The sequence below is a fragment of the Rhinoraja longicauda genome, chromosome 2 (assembly GCF_053455715.1).
Source record: "Rhinoraja longicauda isolate Sanriku21f chromosome 2, sRhiLon1.1, whole genome shotgun sequence".
Classification (NCBI taxonomy): domain Eukaryota; kingdom Metazoa; phylum Chordata; class Chondrichthyes; order Rajiformes; family Arhynchobatidae; genus Rhinoraja; species Rhinoraja longicauda.
The window spans coordinates 26,098,187-26,122,977 of record NC_135954.1 but is presented as its reverse complement, the minus strand read 5'-3'; the positions used below and the strand labels follow the sequence as shown (position 1 = coordinate 26,122,977).

At 39.6% G+C, this 24,791-nt stretch overlaps 1 protein-coding gene across 1 annotated transcript; it reads left to right on the top strand.

Moving 5' to 3' along the window:
- Positions 1 to 5,499: 5,499 nt before the first annotated feature.
- Positions 5,500 to 15,695, top strand: LOC144609144 (patched domain-containing protein 3-like). The gene is made up of 4 exons (XM_078427564.1): positions 5,500 to 6,234; positions 8,190 to 8,311; positions 8,413 to 8,558; positions 14,032 to 15,695. The coding sequence occupies exons 1-4, from the start codon at positions 5,506 to 5,508 to the stop codon at positions 15,693 to 15,695; spliced, it is 2,661 nt and encodes an 886-aa protein (XP_078283690.1). The 5' UTR covers positions 5,500 to 5,505.
- Positions 15,696 to 24,791: the final 9,096 nt, after the last annotated feature.

Genomic DNA, 24,791 nt, shown 5'->3' with positions numbered 1-24,791 from the left:
AAAAACTCTATCCCCTACTCCCAATTCCTCTGTCTACGCCGCATCTGCGCCCAGGATGAGGTGTTTCACACTAGGGAATCAGAGATGTCCTCATTCTTTAGGAAACGGGGCTTCCCCTCTTCCATTGTAGATGAGGCTCTCACTAGGGCCTCCTCTATAACCCACAGTTCCGCTCTTACTCCCCCTCCCCCATTCGTAACAAGGACAGAATTCCCCCTTGTCCGCACCTTCCACCCCTTCAGCCAGCATATCCAAACAAATTATCCTCCAACATTTCCGTCACCTCCAACGGGATCCCACTACTGGCCACATCTTCCCATCTCCTCCCCTTTCTGCTTTCCGCAGAGACCGTTCCCTCCGTAACTTCCTGGTCCACTCGTCCCTTCCTACCTAAACCACCCCCTCCCCAGGCAGAAGATGCAACACCTGTCCCTTTACCCCCCTCAACTCCATCCAAGGACCCAAACAGTCTTTCCAGGTGAGACAGAGGTCACCTGCAGCTCCTCTAACCTCATCTATTGTATCCGCTGTTCCAGATGTCAACTTCTCTACATCGGCGAGACCAAACGTAGGCTCGGCGATCGTTTTGCTCAACACCTTCGCTCAGTCTGCTTTAACTAACCTGATCTCCCGGTGGCTGAGCACTTCAACTCCCCCTCCCACTCCCAGTCTGACCTTTCTGTCATGGGCCTCCTTCAGTCATAGTGAGGCCCACCGCAAATTGGAGGAACAGCACCTCGTATTTTGCTTGGGCAGCTTACAGCTCAGCGGTATGAACATTGACTTCTCTAACTTTAGATAGTTCCTCTGTCTCTCTCTTCCCCTTCCCAGTTCTCCCACTGTCTTCCTGTCTCCACCTATATCCTTTCTTTGTCCCGTCTCCCCTGACATCAGTCTGAAGAAGGGTCTCCACCCGAAACGTCACCCATTCCTTCTCTCCAGAGATACTGCCTGACCTGCTGAGTTATTCCAGCATTTTGTGATACGTCATATTTCGCTTGGGCTGTTTACACCTCAGGATTATGAACATTGACCCCTCTAACTTCAGATAGTTCCTCCTCCCTCTCTATCCCCTCCCCTTCCCAGTTATCCCACTAGTCTTCCTGTCTCTGACTACATCCTATCTTTGCCCCGCCCTCTCCCCTGACATCAGTCTGAAGAACCCAATCCTTCTCCTCAGAGATGCTGCCTGACCTGCTGAGTTACTCCAGCATTTTGTACCTACCTTCGATTTAAATCAGCATCTGCAGTATTTCTTCCTACTATATTTACATATTTTGTAGAGACATTGAGAAGCAGGCACTTCGGCCCAACCTATCCCTGCCGACTATTGCGCCTTCCTGAAGTAGTCTCAATTGGCCATTTCACTTTAAACATTTTTAATCCATGTACCTGTCTAAATGTTTTATGACGTTGTAACATATCCCTGCGGCACATCAGTGGTCACAGCTTTTCAATCAGAAAGACAACCCTCCCCAACTACCCTTTGACGCTTTACACCAAGCCAATTTTGAATTCACCCTGGATCCCATATGATCTAACATTCTGGATGAGCCCACCGTGTGGGACCCTGTCAAAAGCCTTGTTAATATCCATATAAATAATGTCTATTGCCCCGGCCTCGTTAATCATTTTGGTGACATCTTCGAAAAACGATGAAATCGGTGAGACATGATATCTTACACAGAAAGCTGTGCTGACTTTTCCTAAGCAGCCCTTATCTCTCCAGATATTGGTAGATTCTGTCCCTCAGAATGCCCTCCAGTAACTCATCCACCATGATATCAAGCTCACTGGCCTGTAGTTCCCTGGCTTGGCCTTGCAGCCCTTAAATAAAAGTAGTTTGCCTCTGCAATTACATCCTTCCTATAGTTTGACAAAGAGAGCTTCACGCTGCTTGGGACCCTGATGGAACAGGTTGGATAAAAAGAGGTATAGGGAACTAAAGAAAAGTGAGGTCCATCAGAACACAAAAAGTGTAAGGAGGTGCTAAGAAAGGAAATTAGGAAGGCTAATGTTATGAAATGTCGCTGGCAGACGGAATTAAGGGTAAAATGAGGTGTTCTATAACTATATTAACAACAAAAGTATAAGTTTGGAAAGTGTAGGGCTCATTAGGGACAACAGAGGTAATCTGTGTATGGTGCCAGAAGGTATACTTGTCTTAAATGAATATCTTTCATTGGTATTTGCAAGAGAAACAGATTTTGTAGTTGGAAAATTTAGTGAAGGGGAAGGTGAAATTCTAGAGCAGGTCTCTACAAATAAAGTGGAAGCACTCAATATCTTAGCAGACTTAAACAGAAAAAGCCAGATGGGATCTATCCCAGGATGTTGTGGGAGACAAGGATTATTGGGACTTTTTTTTAAACCGAGATTTTTAAATCCTTGCTGATTGCAAGTGAGGTTCCTATTAACTGGAGGATAGCAAAATTCTTCCCCCTTTTCAAGAAGGCAGCATGGAAAGGCTTGGTAATTATATATCTTTGAGCCTAATATCATTAGTAGGGAGGTTACTGGAGAAAATACTGAATAATAGGATTAATAATCACTTGGAACTGCAAGGTCTGATCATTGACACACAGCGTGACATTGGACAGACCAAAATTGCCCTTGCCAATCTTATTGAATTTTTGAAGTGTGAACCAAGTATATTCATGAGGTCAGAGCAGTAGATGTTGTTTACGGGAACTTAAATAAGGCCTTTAAGAAGGATGCACATGCGAGACAGTTTCAAGTTTCTAACCCCATGTTTAGAGTCCATGGGATCCAGGGCAATCCAAATGTGGCTCAGCAATAGGAAAAAGAGGGCAATGGTTGAGGTTTGTTTTAGTTTTTGCCTGTTACTACTGATGTTCCTTGGGGATCAGCGCTGAGACTTTTGTTGTAATACATCTGAATGATTTGGATGTGAATGTGGGAGGCATGATCAGTATGTTTACAGACGGCTCAAGAATAGGTAGTGTAGGAAAATAACTGCAGATGCTGGTACAAATCGAAGGTATCACAAAATGCTGGAGTAACTCAGCGGGTCAGGCAGGTTCTCTGGAGAGAAGGAATGGGTGACATTTCGGGTCGAGACCCTTCTTCAGACTGATGTCGGGGGCGGGACAAAGAAAGGATATAGGTGGAGATTGCTGGGCCACATTTGGATGACAGTGGGAGAAATGGGAGGGGGGAGGGGAAGAGAGGGACAAAGGAGCTATCCAAAGTTAGAGAAGTCAATGTTCATACCGCTGGGCTGCAAGCTGCCCAAGCGAAATATGAGGTGCTGTTCTTCCAATTTGCGGTGGGCCTCACTATGACACTATGGAAGAGGCCCATAACAGAAAGGTCAGACTGGGAATGGGAGGGGGAGTTGAGGTGCTCAGCCACCGGGAGATCAGGTTGGTTAAGATAGACTGAGCGAAGGTGTTGAGCAAAACAATCGCCGATCCTGCATTTGGTCTCGCCGATGTAGAGAAGTTGACATCTGGAACAGTGGATATAATAGATGAGGTGGAAGGAGGTGCAGGTGAACCTCTGCCTCACCTGGAAAGACTATTTGGGTTCTTGGATGGAGTTGAGAGGGGAGGTAAAGGGACAGGTGTTGCATCTCCTGCGGTTGCAGGGGAAAGTGCCTGGGAAGGGGTGGTTTGGGTAGGAAGGGACGAGTAGACCAGGGAGTTACAGAGGGAACGGTCTATGCGGAAAGCAGAAAGGGGAGGAGATGGGCCAGTAGTGGGATCTCGTTGGAGGTGACGGAAATGTTGGACGATAATTTGTTGTATACGCTGGCTGAAGGGGTGGAAGGTGAGGACAAGGGGACTCTATCCTTGTTACGAATGGGGGGAGCAAGAGCGGAGCTGCAGGATATAGAAGAGGCCCTAGTGAGAGCCTCATCTATAATGGAAGAGGGGAAGCCCCGCTTCCTAAAGAATGAGGACATCTCTGATGTCCTAGTGTGAAACACCTCATCCTGGGTGCAGATTCGGTGTAGACGGAGGAATTGGGAGTAGGGGATAGACTTTTTGCATAGGTATATGAAATGAGTTGCAAGAGGAGGTAGTTGAGGCAGGTACTATCACAACGTTTAAAAAACATTTGAACAGGTACATGGATAGGATAGGCTCAGAAAGATATGGGCCAGGCAGGTGGGAGTAGTGTAGATAGGACACGTGTGTCATCGTGGGCAAGTTGACCAAAGGACTTGTTTCCACACTGTATGACTCTTTTGCAGAGATATTGTCTTTACTCCACCCATCCATCCCCCCACCTTCTCAGCTTGTGAACATTAACATGTTTTCCCTTTATTCCAGTTTTGATGAAGGGTGCCCAGCTTGAAATGTTAACTGTTTCTCTTTCCAAGGATGCCAGACCTGTTTCCAGCATTTTCTGTTTTCATGTTCAAAATTACATTTCCTTTTCCTTCTTCGACAGTACTAGAATCTGCATTGAAATCAATGTGATTCAAATTTTGGTTAATTCATGAGTACTACCAAGTCTGCATTACCAACATTCACAAATTTTGGAATGACCAAGTTATTATCTCTGGTCCAAGTCCTAGAAGGTTAATATTTAGCACAACAAACGATTAGAAAAGAATTAAAGAGCAAAGTGGTATTAGATTTGTTTATTGTCACATGTATCGAGGTAGTGATATTTTTTTAACATGCTAACAAGTAATTACTGCAATTACGCAGGACTGGGGGGTGGGGAGAGGGAATCACATTTTGGAGAAAATCTTTGACCTAAAATATTAAATCTGTCTTTTTTCTATAGATGCTGTCTGACTTGCTGTTTGTTTCCGACATTTTGTGTTAGCACGGGTCACAAGATTGATTTCTGGTAAGTGGATTTCTGGTAAGCTGACAAATTGTGGCTGGAAGTGTCTGGAACTGACAGCCATAATGCCGGGCTTCAATATTTGGCTATAGAGGACCGAGGTGAGAAATTTATTGAAATGGAGAGTTGTACATTTTTAGAGATCTTAATTTAAATTTTGTTCATTTGGATATATTCAGAACTGAGGCTTAGATTCTCAACAATAAAGGAAATGAGGATGCATTAGGAAAGTGAAACTAATGTAGACATTAATTTCAAGAGGTTTTATTCTTATATCAGAATGGTGTGGTCTCTTTTAACATGCCTATAATCTGTTTTTTGACATGCTTTGCCCTCTTGACCTAATATCATCTTATGTGACTTGGTGTCAAATGTGGTTATATCCTATCAATTGCCTGGGATATTTTATTAAAGATACTGCAAAAATGCACGCTGTTGTTTTGCGGTTGATGTACAGGAGACAACATTTTTACAAATTCTTGAGTTGTGTTATGAGCATAAATGAAAATGGCAAGTATTAAGCTCAACTCGGTCATTCTAATTTAGAATTAATTAGTTTATACATTTTATGCTTCATGGTATCTACCCCAAATTTAAAGAGTAATATATATTTTTATTACAGAAAATTGAGTATGGCAATCTGAAAGACTTTGGATCAAAGCTTCAATTCTGGCTTTTGTGATGGCTCAATGTCGAACGGACTGCATTGAGAAACCTCTTTGTACAGCATATAGGAAACTAGGATCTTGTGTTGGTCAAAACCCCTGGTGGTTCTTGCTTGTTCCTTTGTTTGTTTCTGGGGGAATAGGAGCAGGATTTTGTTTCTTCTTTCAAAATGAAAGCAATAACATAGAGGATCAGTTTACTCCTATTAAAGGACCAGCAAAATCTGAGAGAGAATTCATTAAAGAACATTTTCCAACCAATGATTCTCAATCCTATTCTAGACAAAGACTTTACACAGAAGGGACATTTGCATCATTTATTGCAATTTCTAAAGATGGTAACATCCTTACAAAAGCAGCATTTGAAGAGATTTTAGCACTTGACAGAAAAGTCAAAGATTTTCAATTTTGTGAGAATGACACAACCTACAATTATTCTAATCTTTGCGCAAAAGTAGGAGAAACTTGTGTCTCAAATGCACTCTTAGATTTGCTGAATTATGACCCTGATCTGATTGAGAAGGAAAAGATCTACTACCCAAAAACAAATCATACTTTTATTGGCATTGAACTGGGTGGGATTGAGTTGGATGATATTGGAGCTTTTCTTAAAAAGGCCAAAGCTATTCGGCTGCGTTATCCCTTAAGAGAAGACGATGAAAAAGACAAGATACTGAGTTTACTTTGGATCCAGAAGTTTCTTCATGAATTCCCAATGGTGCATACACATTTAACACATATTCAGGTAAGAATTTTAAATGTGCATTAAACCATTTCAGAAAACTATGTGTCCACCATCAGTAGATTTTTGACTTTTTACTAAAATTGGGATTATTTTGTTTGTCACCTTTTAAATTCACTGTCCATCATTGTAATGAATAACTTGGAATATTAGAAAAATACCAATCTGCCTTTGACAACCCTAAAAATGTCACAAACCTTTCTTGAAAGTAGTAACTACAAAATTATCTCAAATGTTATTGAAAAGGTGAACAATTTGCGTGAAGATAATAAACCAGATTGTAACAATTTAACTGGATTTTAACAAGATAACTGGGTTTTAACTGCATCTCTGACCAGAAATTGGATTTCATTAAGTGATGTTAATATTTTTTTGAAATTGGATGGCCTTTGTCCAATTGCATCCAACTTTGGTTTCACTTCTCCCAAAGCAATTTTATTGACTTTATTGTTAATTCCCAAAAGTGAATCTGAGAAATTGCATAATAGAGTGGATTTTCCTTTCAATGCTATGATTCTGAAATTCGTTGGAATTTCAACTGTGCACTGCATTTGTTACATCATTAGGCTCCTCATATTCATTGACAAATTAAATTACCCTATGATAGAAATATGCAGAATTGAAACTGGTAACATCAATCCTTGATACAAAACCAAGCTACAGATATGCATCTAATGTACCAGGGAAACCATGAACAGGATATCAGGTCTACATACCAGGATAAAACCCCCTATCTCTTTTTAAATGGAACCTCGCCCATTTGCAGGTTTATATAAATAGTGTTGGAAGAAATGTCTTTGTACTTAAAGGGGCTGAAAAATTCTAATGCAAGCATTGCTGATATTTTATGTCAAGTCTGAGGAACAGATACCCCTTGCCTCCAAAAATGTGAATGCTTTAGTTGCGGTCCTACTGTATCCTTACCACGAATGGAAAGAAGATAAGGTGTCCAGAGACAAAATCTCCTTGCAATAGAAGCTAAAATAACAAGAATAAGAACGTGGAGACACCTGAGACTGCAGAACCTGGAATCTTCAGTAAAATAGAACATGCTGGAGGAACTCAGCACGTCAGGCAGCATCTGTGGAGGAAAGTGAACAGACAATATATTGGATCAGAACCCTTCAATCAGAAGAAGGTTCTCAATCTAAAAGATTGGTTATCCATTTCCTTCCACAGATGTTGCCTGACCCATTAAATTGCTGCAATTAAAATTTGTATTTTACTAAAGAAAAAGTGTCTAGTCAGGAAAGTTCCTCTTGCCTCCCCTTCTTCCTACTCTTTCTCCTCCTCTGTTCCCACTCACTGTTTCCTCCCAATCTCCCTACCCTGCCCTTCTCCAACTCTCCCCCCCCCCACCTCTTCTCTTCTGCTGCCACTATTCCTTTGGTTTTCCTGTCTAACCTCAAACCTAACTATATCCTTAACTGTTGTCTCCTCCTGACCTCTGTGTCCTCATTTTCCTCTCTACCCTTCTCCTTCCCCTCCACTATTTCCCCTTATTTCCGTAAAGCCAGTTCTCTCTCACATGCACTCCAACTCTATACCAACCAGCACTAGGGTTAAGCTGCAGTAAATTAATCTACAAACCAGCACCTCTTTGGGATGTGAATGGAAAATGGAACAACAGTGGGAAGCCCACATAGTCTCAGGAGGAACATGGATACTCCACATGGACAGTGCTGGAGATCAAATTTGAACCTTGGCCACTGGTGTTGTAATTACATTGCTCTATGGAAATCCAGACAGTCACAGGGACAAGGTGTAAACTTCACACAAGAATGAACCTGGATCGCTGGAGTTGAGGCAACAGCACCATTGCTGACCCATAGCACCAGCTGAACCTGTAAAATGTCTTATTTGGTGCTGTGATATGAAGTGAATGGGGCAAGTTTATCCAGAAGCTATGGTGTTTTTGGTGATGGTATATCACTGACACTCATTTTCATGAATTGCAGGTTGCCTATTTTACCTCGGTCTCGAGGCAAGAAGAATTTGAGCAAAATTCCAAAAGAATTATTCCTCTGTTTTCCATCACGTATTTACTTTCAATATCCTTTTCCATCTTGTCTTGTATGAGGTAACGTCAATTTTTATGAAATACATATTTTAATTTCATAAATAGTTCGCATGAATTATAAAGGCCTTCTATTTTACATGATAAATGTTATTTATTTTCAGGCTTGACAGCGTGAGGAGTAAATTCTGGGTTGCTGTTCTGGGAGTCATATCAGCTGGACTAGCTGTATTAACTGCCTTTGGATTGCTGCTTTATTGTGGAACAACATTTGCTATCAATACTGCCAGTGCACCCTTTTTGATTCTAGGTCAGTGTCCTTCAACAATTTCTCTCTGACAGGACTATAATTTGGCCTGGTTCTGATAAATTTTGTGGTATAATTGGAATTGATAGCTCTTAACACTGCATATGTCAACAGAAAATTGTTGGACAAAAACTTAGCAGCCTTAAGTTTGGACATAAACAACTCAAATAATGTTTGATCACCATCATGGGTTAAGCACTACATTGTGTTTGTGTTCATATTTTTTCATGTAACATAAAGCCTAGACTGACAGTTGCTAATCCTTTGGCCTTAACTTTGACCATCATTACAATATTTAAAAAATAGGAGTGTTTAGTATGATTTTTTTTAATGCAGCAAATTATTGGGACGGTGAAAGCAGAATGTGTTCAAGCTTTTATGCAATATTTGGTAAATATATATTAAAAAATTAGTATGAGGAAAGTTGATCCTTGAAAGAAAAATAATATATCCATATCGTTGCTATGGATATAACAGGCTGAATGACCATAGAACTTTGAATATAGGTCATGTGTGCAGGTGCTGGTTTACACCAAAGATAGACACAATGCTGGAGAAACTCAGCGGGTCAGGCAGCATCTCTGGAGAAAAGGAATAGATTACATTTTGGGTTGAGACCCTTCTTCAGACAATGCAGTATAGGAAGAGGCTCTGTGACCCACAATATCTTGTGCTGAACATGATGCTTATGTAAAACTCTCCCTTCTCCCTGTACATGAATCCACATTTCTCCATTCCTTGCTTATTCATATACTTATCTAAAAGCCTCTTAAATGCTGCTATTGTATCTGCTTTGATCATTTTTGACAACTATCTTCACTACCTACAATATGACAGCTCTGCCATCATCAACCTTTTTGATCTCATCTTCAAAAAACTCAATCAGATTCATGAAACACGATCTCGTGTGCAAAACCGTGCTGACTATCCCTAATCAGCCCTTGCCCATCTAGTTGTATGCATATTTAATCCCTCAGCATACTCTCGAGTAACTTTCCAACCACAGATGTTAGGCACACTGGCCTGCAGTTCCCAAGCTATTCCCTGCGGCCCTTCTTGAATAGAGGCACAACATTTGTCACCCTCCAGTCTTCCGGCACTTCACCTGTATTTAAGGATGACTCATAGATCTCAGCCAGGGCACCTGCAATTTCCTCTCTAGATTCCCCAGGGTGCTCCCACATTTCCATTTAGCAAAGGAGCAGCATTGGCCACTCTTCAGTAATTCAGGACCTCATCTGCGGCTAGGGAGGATGCAAAGATCTTCATCAAGCAATCACTCCAGCAATCTCTTGATAGTCTCCTCATGACCAAACTGTATGCTGTTAATTGTCTGTGAGTCTTGGTAGCAATAATTTTCATTAAAGAGACAATTATTTGAGAAATAATTTGAATTCATGCTTGTGCTTTGCATCCATTTGGCATAACTTTCGAAAACACTTTGCAAATATATTCAAGAAAGAAATCAATAGATTTTTGTATCTTTATGGAATAAGAGATATGGGGTTAGTGCAGGAAATAAATAATGGTATAACGTTAGCCATGATTTATCAAATCAATGAGTATGTACGAGGAGCCGAGTTGCTCATCCCTAGTTCTATTCCATGTATTCTTACATTTTTCCAGAGTTCTGAAATAGCTAATTAATCACATCAAGGATTTTTTTAAATCACATCTCTGAACCTCAAGGGATCTTTCATATGGTGACCAGAACTGTACCTAAATTTAAAATATTTTGCATGTCTACAACGGCTTTTTATGAATTGCACTGTAGCATCTATCATTTGAAATATCAATTGTCCTTTCTCCTGTAAAACAACCACTGACTTGAAGACCTCCTCCGGCAACTTGGCCCATATACCTACCACCCTTTGGTTAAAAGGATTGCCCTTTCATAATCATAATCATACTTTATTAGCCAAGTATGTTTTGCAACATATGATGAATTTATTTTGCCATACAGTCAATAGACAATAGACAATAGGTGCAGGAGGAGGCCATTCAGCCCTTCGAGCCAGCACCACCATTCAATGTGATCATGGCTGATCATTCTCAATCAGTACCCCGTTCCTGCCTTCTCCCCATACCCCCTGACTCCGCTATCCTTAAGAGCTCTATCCAGCTCTCTCTTGAATGCATTCAGAGAATTAGCCTCCACTGCCTTCTGAGGCAGAGAATTCCACAGATTCACAACTCTGACTGAAAAAGTTTTTCCTCATCTCAGTTCTAAATGGCCTACCCCTTATTCTTAAACTGTGGCCCCTTGTTCTGGACTCCCCCAACATTGGGAACATGTTTCCTGCCTCTAACGTGTCCAACCCCTTAATAATCTTATATGTTTCGATAAGATCTCCTCTCATCCTTCTAAATTCCAGTGTATACAAGCCTAGTCGCTCCAGTCTTTCAACATATGAAAGTCCCGCCATTCCGGGAATTAACCTAGTAAACCTACGCTGCACGCTCCCAATAGCAAGAATATCCTTTCTCAAATTTGGAGACCAAAACTGCACACAGTATTCCAGTCATACCAATTAAAAGCAACAGAACACACAAAATACATTTTAACATAAACATCCACCACAGTGACTCCTCCACATTCCTCACTGTGATGGAACGCAAAAAATTTCAATCTCTTCCCTTCTTTGGTCGGGGGCCTCAAGCCTTCCGTTGATGAGACGATCTTGACTCTCGTAGCCGGCGGTGTTTGGGCCCTCCGCATCGGGGCGAATCTCAGCTCCCTCATGCCAGGCAATCTACTCCGGGTCAGGGCTGGTCAAACCTTCTGCACTTTGGAGCTCCCGACATCGGTCTCTACCCGAGACTGTGAGCTCCTTGATGTTGAAGTCCGCAGGCAAGGAATCGGCTCCAATGGTAAGTCCACGGCCCCACGGTCGGGCTCATAGTCAGTCCCGAGCAAGGCCGCCAGCTCCATGATGTTAGGCCGCAGAGCGACCGGAGATACGATGCGGAAAGCAATCGCATCTCCGGCAAGGTAAGAGATTTTAAAAAAGTTGCCCCCGCCCACCCCCCCACATAAAACAAACCAGAGAACATTAACACAAACTTTAAAAACACACTAAAAGTAACAAAAAAGATGAAACAGACAGACTGTGGGCAAGGCTGCCATCACTGACAGCGCCAGCCGGTGGTTGAGGTTCCTATTAAATCTTTCCCCTCTAATCTTAAAGTTATGTCCTCTGGTTCTTGATTCCTTTAGTCTTGCAGCTGCCTGCAATCTCCCGAAAGAAATAATAGTTACCTTCCCCAACTGGCATCTGGAGACATTGGCTTCAATTCCCTTGCAGCAACCGAAGAGATTTCTCTTCAATTAATTAAATGGAGCTGAAATAAGAAATCCTGGAGTTATTTGTGTGGTTTGGGTCTCCTTGTTTAACGAAGGACAAACTTGCCGTGGAAGTCATCAGGAGAAGGCCCATTAGATTGAATCCTGAAATGATGGGGGATGTTTGAGTAGATTGCTCCCTCAAATCTTCCTAACCATCCTTAAATGGTCTAAAAATTAATTCAATTCAGGGGTGACTGAGTTATGCCCACATTCCATGTGTTCGATACACTAAAACTCGGGGGCACAAATTAAAAATTGGACAAGTCAACATGTCGGAAAACAGCTCTTGTCAACCTGTTCTCATTGGAATCAATTATCACATAACAAGCAACATCTCAGAACAGGCTTACCCTTGGCTGCTGGCTCTGTGGTCCGCACCTCAGCATGTCTCACACATCTACAACTATCAGTCTAATGGGTTGAGCTGGATAAAGGGGCTGGAACCATTTCATTGGGGCTGACTGGTATAACATCATTGACCCTTTGAGAAACTACAAGTTAAAGGAAGTGATTTACCTTTCTGATGTTTTTAATTATTTCTTGGTATTTCAAAGATTACAGATTTTTAAAATATGAATTATTTGAATATAGTTAAATACTTTTCAAACATCTTTTATCATAAAAAATAATTGGTTTATTGTCAGGTGTTTTGTGCTTTAGCCAGGCAAATCACACCATATACGAGTCTATCATGTAGGCCAGAAAAGGCAGAAATAATTAACTAATATTTGTTGAACACTTGCTAAAAGATGGATTATCCTTCTGGACTGTTTGAATAAATACACAAAAAATTGCAGGATTTTGAAACAATTTGAAAATTACTATATTGCCACCTAGTGTGAGCTGATGTCTATTTCTAAACATGGGCACCATGACTCAGGGACTGTTTTCCATTATGGTGGAAAAATATATTGAGGAATAAACGGGTTAGAGTGGATCAAAAGAAATTCTTTATTGCTAAAGGGAATGAGAAAAATCTGGAATGTAATGCTCGCGAATGTTCACGGTAGGTACTGTCACAACACTTTTTGTATACGTTGGGTATGCAAGCAACGAATTTCACTGTGCCTAGTGCACTAGAATTTAGAATGATGAGAGGGGATCTTATCGAAACGTATAAGATTATTAAAGGGTTGGACACGTTAGGGGCAGGAAACATGTTCCCAATGTTGGGGGAGTCCAGAACAAGGGGCCACAGTTTAAGAATAAGGGGTAGGCCATTTAGAACGGAGATGAGGAAAAACCTTTTCAGTCAGAGTTGTGAATCTGTGGAATCTCTGCCTCAGAAGGCAGTGGAGGCCAATTCTCTGAATGCATTCAAGAGAGAGCTAGATAGAGCTCTTAAGGATAGCGGAGTCAGGGGGTATGGGGAGAAGGCAGGAACGGGGTACTGATTGAGAATGATTAGCCATGATCACATTGAATGGCGGTGCTGGCTCGAAGGGCCGAATGGCCTACTATTGTCTATTGTCTATAGTCACATGTGACAAAGTATTCCAACACTTAAAATTGAGCACTTAAATTGTTGTGGCATTGAAGGCTACGAACCAGATACTGGTTAATGGCATTAGTTTAGAAGGGTACTTGATGATTGGCATGGAGATGTTGGTCAAGGGGCTTGATTCTGTACCATATGACTGACTCATTTTAAGCTAATGATAGAATTGTTTCACCCCAGGTATCAGCAGAAATGTCATTCTCTATTTATACCTTAGGAAGGCAGCAGCAAATGTTATGAAGACATTGGCCTCTCTGTCTTGCATTTCATGCGGCATTATTCCTGAAATATTCACATTTCTCTCCCACACAAGGTTGTTGAATATGGATTAATTTAAAGTGATTAAGTCTGCTCCACGTTTTAGTGGCCAAAAGTAATTTTGTTCAATCAATATTAATCTTAATATTTCATTCTTATTATAATTCAGAAAGTATGAGGAAGTAAAGAAATCGACGCAATGATTGGTGCATAGAAATAGATTCTATCCTCAGTTGTAAAACGGATTTGTTTAACACTCTAATACCGCCTCTGAATCAGACTATTTAACTAAATTAGGTAAAAAACTGAACTGTAAATACCAAATATTTAACAATGCACTGACTTACCACATATTGCACCTCTCTTATCCCCAGGTATCGGTGTGGACGATATGTTCATTATGCTTTCTAGTTGGCAAAAGACAAAGGTTCATGCTAAAGTTGAAGATCGCTTGGCAGAGACGTACGCGGAAGCAGCTGTTTCCATCACAATCACCACTCTGACTGATGTTTTGGCCTTTTATATTGGCATTGCAACGCCTTTTCGATCTGTGCAATCATTTTGTATTTACACTGGTACAGCTGTTCTGTTCTGCTTCATTTACAACATTACATTTTTTGGAGCTGTTCTTGCCCTAAATGGGCGAAGAGAAGCCAGTAATAGGCATTGGCTGACATTCAGAAAGGTTGAAATGGTTACTAAACAAGGAGAATCTACATTCAGTGCTATGTGTTGTGTAGGTGGTGCTTATGATCAGGAATCAGGTACAGAATCGGAACATCCAGTCTACTTCTTCTTTAAGGAATATTATGGTCCATTCCTTACAAATGGATGGACCAAGGCAGCTGTGATTCTTCTGTATTTAGCATACTTATCTGGCAGTATTTATGGCTGTTTGCAGATCAAAGAAGGAATAGATCTCAGAAATCTGGCCTTTGATGATTCGTATGTGATTCCATTCTATGATGCCGAACGTGATTTTTTCTCGGAGTATGGACCACGAGTTATGGTGACTGTGACTGAATCTGTAGATTATTGGAATTCCACCATTCTGGATGAAATAGAAACCTGTATGGGCAAGCTAGAAAACAACTTGTACGTAGATCAGGAATTGTCAGAGTCCTGGCTTCGTGCATATATTGACCTATCTAAAAAAATGTACATAGATATAAAAGAGAAAAATGCATTCACTGGAAATTTAACCAAATTATTTAAGTTTGTTCCTGCTTTTCAACGAGATGTTGAGTTCTCACAAGATAATATGAACATTAGAGCTTCAAGGTTTTTCATTCAAATTGTAAATGCCAGTGATTCGCTAGATCAGAAAAACATGCTGATTGAATTAAGAAATTTGGCACAGGAATGTGGAATCTCTTTACTTGTATATCATTCTGCTTTCATTTACTTTGATCAATTTCTTGTGATCGTGGCTAACACAATTCAGAACATAATCATGGCAACAGTTGCTATGTTGATTATTTCTTTACTATTAATACCGAATCCAGTTTGCTCATTATGGGTGACATTTGCGATTGTATCAGTTTTAGTGGGTGTGGCTGGTTTTATGGCTTTCTGGGGTGTCAATTTAGATTCTATATCTATGATTGACCTGGTCATTTGCATTGGTTTTTCTGTGGACTTTACAGCTCATATTTCATATGCTTTTGTTTCAAGTGATAAAACAAATGCCAATGAACGAGCTATTGATGTCCTATACAGGCTTGGCTATCCTGTAATCCAGGGGGCTTTCTCAACAATATTAGGTGTTGCTGTATTGTCTGTTGCAGAAAGTTACATATTTAGAACATTTTTTAAGATCATGTTTCTTGTAATATTTTTTGGTGCAGTTCATGGCATTGTATTTATGCCAGTGTTTCTGACTTTTTATCAAATTTGTTGCAACCAGAATAATGATACGTCAAGTGATGTTAAAGAGTGTGAAAAGAGAAGCCGGAGCAAATATCCCCACACCTATCAGTATGTTCATCGTGGTAAAGTAAATGTAGAAACGTTGAGTGAATTAACACAGATATCGTGACAGGAGCCTGTTCAGTAACATTTACATCGGTCTTAAAGATAGAAAGAACTTAATTGAGATTTTTTTTTCACAAACTTGTGTATTATCACATATATAATTTGAGATACTGGAAAAGAAAATCAAGCCTTTGAATACACATGAATGTCAAGATTTAGCTATTGTAAAGATAATTGTTTTCATGTTGCAAATATGTCATTCTGCATAGCTCTGCAAGTTGTCATTGGCTTCAAATTTTAACTGTTTTTCTCTCCACCGACGATGCCCAACCTTCTGTGTATTTCTAGTACATTCTGTTTAATATTGATAGCATTTCCAATTTTGGGGGGATTTTCACTGCATCATTTGTCTTGCATTGTTAGTTTGTTGGAATCAAAATTTACCTTATTTATTTACAGCATTACCTTTTTATTTATATTTTGCCAGTATTTCAAAACATTAGAATTCCTACTGAATAATTGAAGATTGGCAATTATTAACTAAAACACAAATTTATCTTTTCCCCCCAATTTTCTAAGTCAGCATGCTAAGAAGCACAAAGCACACTTTGTTATTCCCAATCAAATGTTTTCTAACCTAGCAATTTCTCATATCAAATGTAAACATCCTGATTACTACATCCTTCAGCTAATGAACCAGTATTCCTTCGTGTTGGAGGAGCAAAAAGAAACTGTTAATCTGCTAAATGACAAAAACAGCATGCAATAGACAAAGCTCATTGGTTTTATTACCAATGGATAAGATGGAAACACAATAGTCCTACCACCTTAGTCATGAATGTTGTTTGAAATTAAGCAGCTAATAGGAACATCCCAATCTTCAATCCTCGTTTTCACTTTGCTGCCCAGTTTTACAAGAATTCCTTGATGCCACACTCAATCAAATTACCCTTGTTGTCAAGGGTAATCAAGAATTTATTCTTATTCATCATTAAAGTGATAGAAACTGTCTAAGTGATTACCCTTGACAATAAGGGTAATTTGATTGAGTGTGGCATCAAGGAATTCTTGTAAAAATGGGCAGCAAAGTGAAAATGCCCAGTATTTGAGTGCCAGGGAGAAGAGTTCTGCCCAAGACTATGAAAAATTGCAGAGTTGTGAATGCAGCCCAGTCCTCCACAATACTCCTTCCTCACCTCCCCACCCTCAACAACTTTGCTTAATTTATACTTCCCTATGCCTTAAGAAAGCAGCCAATGTACTTAAGGGCCACTCATACCCCATTATTCTCCTCCCTAATCCATTCAGGCAGAAGAATGATGAGAGCCCATGGTATCAAAGGGCAGATACTAGCATGGATAGCAGGTTGGCTGGATGGCCGAAGGCAAAGAGTGGCAATAAAGGGGGCTTTTTCTGGGTGGCTGCCAGTGACTAGTGGCTCTGCAGGGATCGGTGCTGAGGCTACTCCTCTTCATGTTGTATATTAATGATTTGGATGAGGGGGTTGAAGGCTTTGTGGCCAAGTTTGCGGATGATACGAAAATAGATGGAAGGGCAGGTAGTGCAGAGAAAGCAGGGACTCAGTAGAAGGACTTGGACAGGTTGGGAGAATGGACAAAGAAATGGCAGATGGAATGTAGTGTAGAGTCATGGGTTTTGGTGGTAGGAATAAAGGCGTAGACTATTTTCTAAATGGGGAGATAATCCAGAAATCGGAAGTGCAAAGGGACATGGGAGTGCTGGTGCAGGATTCCCAAAAAGTTAATCTGCGTTGAATCGGAAGTAAAGAAGGCAAACGCTATGCTAGCATTTATTTCAAGAGGGCTTGGATACAAAAAAGGGATGTAGTGCTGAGGCTCTATTAGATGCTGGTCAAGCTGCATTTGGAGTATTGAGAGCAATTTTGGGCACCATATCTGAAGAAGGATGTGTTGGCCCTGGAGAGGGTCCAGGGGAGGTTTACAAGAATGATCCCAGGGATGAGTGGATTAATTTATGAGCACCTGACAGTACGGGTGTCAGTGGTTATGGAGAGAAGGCAGGAGCATGGGGTGAAGAGGGAGAGATAGATCAGCCATGATTGAATGGTGGAGTGGACTTGATGGGCCGAATTACCTAATTCTGCTCCTATAACTTATGATCTTATGAAAATGCAAAAGCTTGAAAGCAAATATCACCAGATTCAAGAATGGTTTCTTCTCCATTCTTATCAGACTCTTGAATCAACCTCTCATATGCTAGGGCTAATCTTCCAATATTTCCCAATCTTTATCTTGTTCAGAAGAAACATGACAAATCTAACCCAGCAAATAACTGTCCCTACAATTTATTCTTATTCATCATTAAAGTGATAGAAACTGTCATTGACAGTGCCATCAAGCACTGGACCAAACATGGGCCAAATAGCTGAATTCCAGCGGTGAGATAGACCTCCTCCCTGCACCTATTGTCTATTGTCTAAGTGATTACCCTTGACAACAAGGGTAATTTGATTGAGTGTGGCATCAAGGAATTCTTGTAAAACTGGGCAGCAAAGTGAAAATACTCCAGTAACGAGGATCGTGGTTTTGATTGTTGCTGATCAATCATCGCAATCCCAGTGCACGTGTGGACTGAAATTATTTGTAGACATGATTTGCACAACAATGTAGGTGACTGATTAGTAAATTTGAAGATGACACAGAATCAAGGTGAAGTGATGCACTCTGGGAGGTCAAAGGCAAGAAAAAAAGTATAGAGAAAATGGCAGGACCCTTGGGAACATTGACATAGAGAGGAATCATGAGATACAAGTCCATAGCTCCCTGAAATATGGTGATTGTAATGGCAGTTTCTATACCTTCTCAAAGTCCAACTTTGATAGCCATTATTGCTCGGGAATGTGGTGGAGATATAGTTTACGTACACCGCACTCTAAGAGCAAAAAACGAATCTTCCAAATGCTGTTTCTTGATTAATTGGTCTTTATTAAAGTAGCACAAATCAAAAGAATAATTCATAGCTTATCGTTCTTACCAACTGTTTCCTCTTCAAACAACACAGTCATTACCATGTGGTCATTACCGTGTGGTAAAAAACTTATGTTTATGCCCCTATTTGTGATGACGCTGCATTCTTCACTAATTTCTTCTCCCGATTATCTGATTTAAATGAACATCATTTGATAATAGGTGGAGAATGAACCGTGTGTTGACCCCTAGCCTAGACTGTAGCTCTGTTAAAACTATGCCAACCTCTAAGGCTGTCCTTTCAATTCAGTTGTTTCTTGATACCTATGGTATTGCTGATGTTTGGTGTACTCTTAATCCCACTGCGCGCAAGTATTCCTTTTTTTCAGCCGTTCACAAAACATTCTCACGCATAAATTATATTTTAATGGATAAGTGTCTTATTCCTTCGGTTCAGGAATGTGACTATCATGCGATTGCAATTTCTGATCATGCTCCCCATAAACTGAAGCTTAACCTACCAGCCACAAAACCTGTTTACAGGCCTTGGCGTTTCAACGCACTTTTACTTTCAGATAAAACATTTTCAGATTTTATCTCATCACAGATTGATCTCTTTTTAGAAATTAATCAAACACCAAATATGTCATCATCAACAGTATGGGAGGCACTTAAAGCATACTTAAGATTATTTCTTACAACGCATAGTTACAAAAAAACAGGAATGCCCGTCCAAATGAATTGATGAATAAGATTAGAAACTGTGATTCACGATTAGCAATATCCCCATCAGCTGATGACATTTAAAGCACGCCTACTCCCCCAAAAAGAATTTAACTTACTAATCACACTAAAAGTGGAGAAACTCTTGGTTAGGTCCCGCCATACTTACTGTGAGCATGGCGATAAAACAGGGAGGATCCTTGCACACCAACTTTGCCAAAAAGCAGCAAGTCAGGCAATCCCTGAGATCCAGGATGAATTTGGTATGATCTGTATGGATCATTCTGTCATCAACTCACGTTTTATGAGGATATTGAGCGATGGGATCTGTTACTTCTATCTCTGGGAGGTAGGATTAACACTATAAAAAATGAACATATTGCCCAAGCTTCTCTATATGTTTCAGTGTATACCAGTTTTCTTAACTAAAACGTTCTTCATTTCCCTGGATAGAAAGCTTTCTTCCTTCATTTGGAATAAAAAGAATCCACGTATACACAAAGCTGTACTACAGAGACCTCATCAGCAGGGAGGGCTTGGACTGCCAAACTTTCAGTTTTACTATTGGGCGGCAAATACAAAAAGTATTTCTTATTGGATGGAAAGAAATGTGTTAACCACTGTACCTGACTGGCTAATTCTAGCAAGAGACTCTTGTAAGAACACCTCATTATAGACAATAGACAATAGGTGCAGGAGTAGGCCCTTCGGCCCTTCGAGCCCGCACCGCCATTCAATGTGATCATGGCTAATCATTCTCAATCAGTACCTCGTTCCTGCCTTCTCCCCATACCCACTGACTCCACTATCCTTAAGAGCTCTATCCAACTCTCTCTTGAATGCATTCAGAGAATTGGCCTCCACTGCCTTCTGAGGCAGAGAATTCCACAGATTCACAACTCTCTGACTGAAAAGGTTTTTCCTCATCTCCATTCTAAATAGCCTACCCCTTATTCTTAAACTGTAGCCCCTTGTTCTGGACTCCCCCAACATTGGGAACATGTTTCCTGCCTCTAACGTGTTCAACCCCTTAATAATCTTATACGTTTCGATAAGATCCCCTCTCATCCTTCTAAATTCCAGTGTATACAAGCCTAGTTGCTAAAGTCTTTCAACATATGGTAGTCCCGCCATTCTGGGAATTAACCTTGTAAACCTACGCTGCATGTCCTCAATAACAAGAATATCTTTCCTCAAATTTGGAGACCAAAACTGCACAGTACTCCAGGTGCGGTCTCACTAAGGCCCTGTAAAACGGCGGAAGGATCTCTTTGCTCCTATACTCAACTCCTCTACTGATGCACTAGGACACCCAGATCTCGTTGTACGTCCCCTTTTCCTAACTTGACACCATTCAGATAATACTCTGCCTTCCTATTCTTACCACCAAAGTGGATAACCTCACACTTATCCACATTAAACTGCATCTGCCATGCATCCGCCCACTCACACAACCTGTCCCAGTCACCCTGCAACCTCATAGCATCTTCCTCACAGTTCACACTGTCACCTAGCTTTGTATCATCTGCAAATTTGCTAATGGTACTTTTAATCCCTTCATCCAAGTCATTGGTGTATATTGTAAATAGCTGCGGTCCCAGCACCGAGCCTTGCGGTACCACACTAGTCACTGCCTGCCATTCTGAAAGGGACCCATTTATCCCCACTCTTTGCTTTCTTTTTTGATAAATATTTTTATTAAACATAAGTACATATTAATAAACTATACTTATCACATACATTCGTAATATTATTAATATTAACAATTATGTCTTACATATTTCTATACTTTTTTTCTTTTTTTCCAGAGAGGGAAAGATAGAGAAAAATAAAATAAAAATAAGAAATCCAAATTGGAGAAATGAATGGAGTATTAAAAAAGTTATCTATCATTGGAGATATATCCATGATTTATTATACATAATTCTTCCTCCATTCCATTATTCAGGCCACGGTCAGGTCCTCGCACCAAGCCATTTTGACCCTTTAAATATGCAATAAATGGAGACCATATTCCTCTGAAAAGATTCAACCTACCCTGTAGGGTACTGACATGGATAGAAAATTGGTTGACAGACAGAAAGCAAAGAGTGGGGATAAATGGGTCCCTTTCGGAATGGCAGGCAGTGACCAGTGGGGTACCGCAAGGTTCGGTGCTGGGACCCCAGCTATTCACGATATACATTAATGACTTAGACGAAGGGATTAAAAGTACCATTAGCAAATTTGCAGATGATACTAAGTTGGGGGGTAGTGTGAATTGTGAGGAAGATGCAATAAGGCTGCAGGGTGACTTGGACAGGTTGTGTGAGTGGGCGGATACATGGCAGATGCAGTTTAATGTAGATAAGTGTGAGATTATTCACTTTGGAAGTAAGAATAGAAAGGCAGATTATTATCTGAATGGTGTCAAGTTAGGAGGAGGGGGAGTTCAACGAGATCTGGGTGTCCTAGTGCATCAGTCAATGAAAGGAAGCATGCAGGTTCAGCAGGCAGTGAAGAAAGCCAATGGAATGTTGGCCTTCGTAACAAGAGGAGTTGAGTATAGGAGCAAAGAGGTCCTTCTACAGTTGTACCGGGCCCTGGTGAGACCGCACCTGGAGTACTGTGTGCAGTTTTGGTCTCCAAATTTGAGGAAGGATATTCTTGCTATGGAGGGCGTGCAGCGTAGGTTCACTAGGTTAATTCCCGGAATGGCGGGACTGTCGTATGTTGAAAGGCTGGAGCGATTGGGCTTGTATACACTGGAATTTAGAAGGATGAGGGGGGATCTTATTGAAACATATAAGATAATTAGGGGATTGGACACATTAGAGGCAGATAACATGTTCCCAATGTTGGGGGAGTCCAGAACAAGGGGCCACAGTTTGAGAATAAGGGGTAGGCCATTTAGAACGGAGATGAGGAAGAACTTTTTCAGTCAGAGGGTGGTGAAGGTGTGGAATTCTCTGCCTCAGAAGGCAGTGGAGGCCAGTTCGTTGGATGCTTTCAAGAGAGAGCTGGATAGAGCTCTTAAGGATAGCGGAGTGAGGGGGTATGGGGAGAAGGCAGGAACGGGGTACTGATTGAGAGTGATCAGCCATGATCGCATTGAATGGCGGTGCTGGCTCGAAGGGCTGAATGGCCTACTCCTGCACCTATTGTCTATTGTCTATTGTCTATTGTCTATTAGTACAAGTCTCAATCTTTCCAGATGAAGTGTCTCCGACATTCCTGTAATCCACATTTTAATTGTGGGGGATGTAGGACCTTTCCAGAATTTCAATATTAATTTTTTCCCAATTATTAAACTATAATCAATAAAAATTCTTTGATTCATTGTTATTAATTGATCTGTTTCTAATATTCCCAGTATTATTAAGTTTGAGTCAGGGATCAGCTTCATATTAACAACATTCGAAATTATTTTAAATATTTCTGTCCAGAATTTAGTGATTTTTTCACAGTTTGTGAATATGTGCGTTAAGTTAGCTTCCAATTGCTGACATTTGTCACAAATGGCAGATATATTTGGAAAAATACTATGTAATTTAGCTTTTGAATAATGTAGTCTATGTAATATTTTAAATTGTATAAGAGAGTGTCTAGCATTTAGCGAACAGTGATGTATGTGTTGTAAACTTTCATCCCATATATCAGGTCTAATAATTTGACCTAATTCATTTTCCCATGATTGTCTATATATTTCTGTCCTTGGAGCGTCGTTTTCCAGTAAAATATTATAAATATATGATATCAATTTTTCTGTATTTGGGTGTTTATTCAGACATTCATCTAAAATCTCTGTCTTTCTATTTCTAATTTCATGTGTATTTGCTTTTACATAATCTCTAATTTGTAAATATCTAAAGTAATCTTTTGAATGTAATCCATAAATTTGTTGTAATTCTTGAAATGAAAGGAAAAAAATTTCCCTATAGAGATCTCCCATCTTATTAATTCCACAGTTTTTCCATTGTAAAAAACCTTTATCTATCATTGAAGGTTTAAATGTGATGTTATTTACAATAGTAAGAGCTAGTGGTATACATTCCAATTTTAATGTTTTCTTTATTTGTTTCCAAATACGTATTCCACTATCTATTATAAGGTTTTCACTATAGGTTTTCTTACTTATTTTATTATTGGCGAATAAAATCGAACTAATTTCAAAGGGCAAACAATCTTCTTTTTCCATTTTTAACCAGGTTGGTTGTTTATCTGTCTCTACTAACCAAAAGTTAATATTTTTAATATTGACTGCCCAATAATAAAACGTAAAGTTTGGTAGAGCTAGACCTCCATTTATTTTTGGTTTACATAAGTGTTCTTTTTTTATTCTATGGCTCTTATAATCCCAGATAAAGTTAGTGACTATGGAATCAATCTTTTTAAAAAAAAATTTAGGAAGATATATCGGAATCATTTGGAAAAGATATAATAATTGTGGAAGAAAAATCATTTTTATTGCATTAATTCTACCTATCATTGAGATTGGTAATGTTTTCCAATATAAAATATTTTTATTTAATTTATTCAATAAGAGCGGAAAATTAGATTTAAATAAAGAATCAAATCTTTTTGTTACATAAATTCCAAGATATTTTATTTTTTCGTTTGCTATCTTAAAAGGAAATTGTTGTAATATATGTAGATTATTTACCCTTATCGGCATAAGTTCACTTTTATTCCAATTAATACTATATCCTGAATATGATCCAAATTCAGTTATTAATTTTAGTAAATTTGGAATACTAATTTCCGGGTTTGTGATATAAAGTAATACATCATCCGCATATAAAGAAATTTTATTTTCAGTATTCGTTGTGTCATATCCATATATTTCAGGATGTATTCTCACCCGTTGAGCTAAAGGTTCTAATGCAAGTGCAAACAATAGTGGGGATAAAGGACAACCCTGTCTGCAGCCTCGAAATAGATTAAATTTATTTGATAGTATTTGATTTGTTATTATTCTAGCTGTTGGATTGGTATATAATAATTTAACCCAAGTGATAAACTTCTCTCCCAAATTAAAAAATTCCATAACCGAAAACAAATAAGACCATTCCACTTGGTCAAAGGCTTTCTCCGCATCTAACGAAATAATTACTAAGTCTTTATTAATACCTCTTTTCGAATATATAATATTATATAATCGTCTGAGGTTATATGAGGAATATCGTTTTGGTATAAATCCTGTTTGATCGGGGTGAATTAGTTTATTAATAACTGTGCTTAATCTTTGTGCTAATATTTTCGTTAGTATCTTTTGATCAGTATTTAAAAGAGCTATAGCTCTATATGATCCTGGGTCCTCCAGATCTTTGTCTATTTTAGGTATAAGTGTTATAATAGATTCATTTAACGTTTCTGGTAGTTTCTGATAAATATAGATATTTTCATAAAGTATCTTCAGACGTGGTGTGATCAGATCATAAAATGTTTTATAAAATTCTGAACCGATACCATCTGGTCCCGGTGTTTTACCATTTTTTAATGATCTGATA

What these genes read in the sequence shown, in the direction of transcription:
- LOC144609144 (XM_078427564.1), top strand. Translation starts at nt 5,506, where the DNA reads ATGGCTCAATGTCGAACGGACTGCATTGAGAAACCTCTTTGTACAGCA. An exon ending in TCCATCTTGTCTTGTATGAG is followed by an intron (nt 8,312 to 8,412) that starts GTAACGTCAATT and finishes ATTTATTTTCAG; the next exon opens with GCTTGACAGCGTGAGGAGTA. An exon ending in TGCACCCTTTTTGATTCTAG is followed by an intron (nt 8,559 to 14,031) that starts GTCAGTGTCCTT and finishes TCTTATCCCCAG; the next exon opens with GTATCGGTGTGGACGATATG.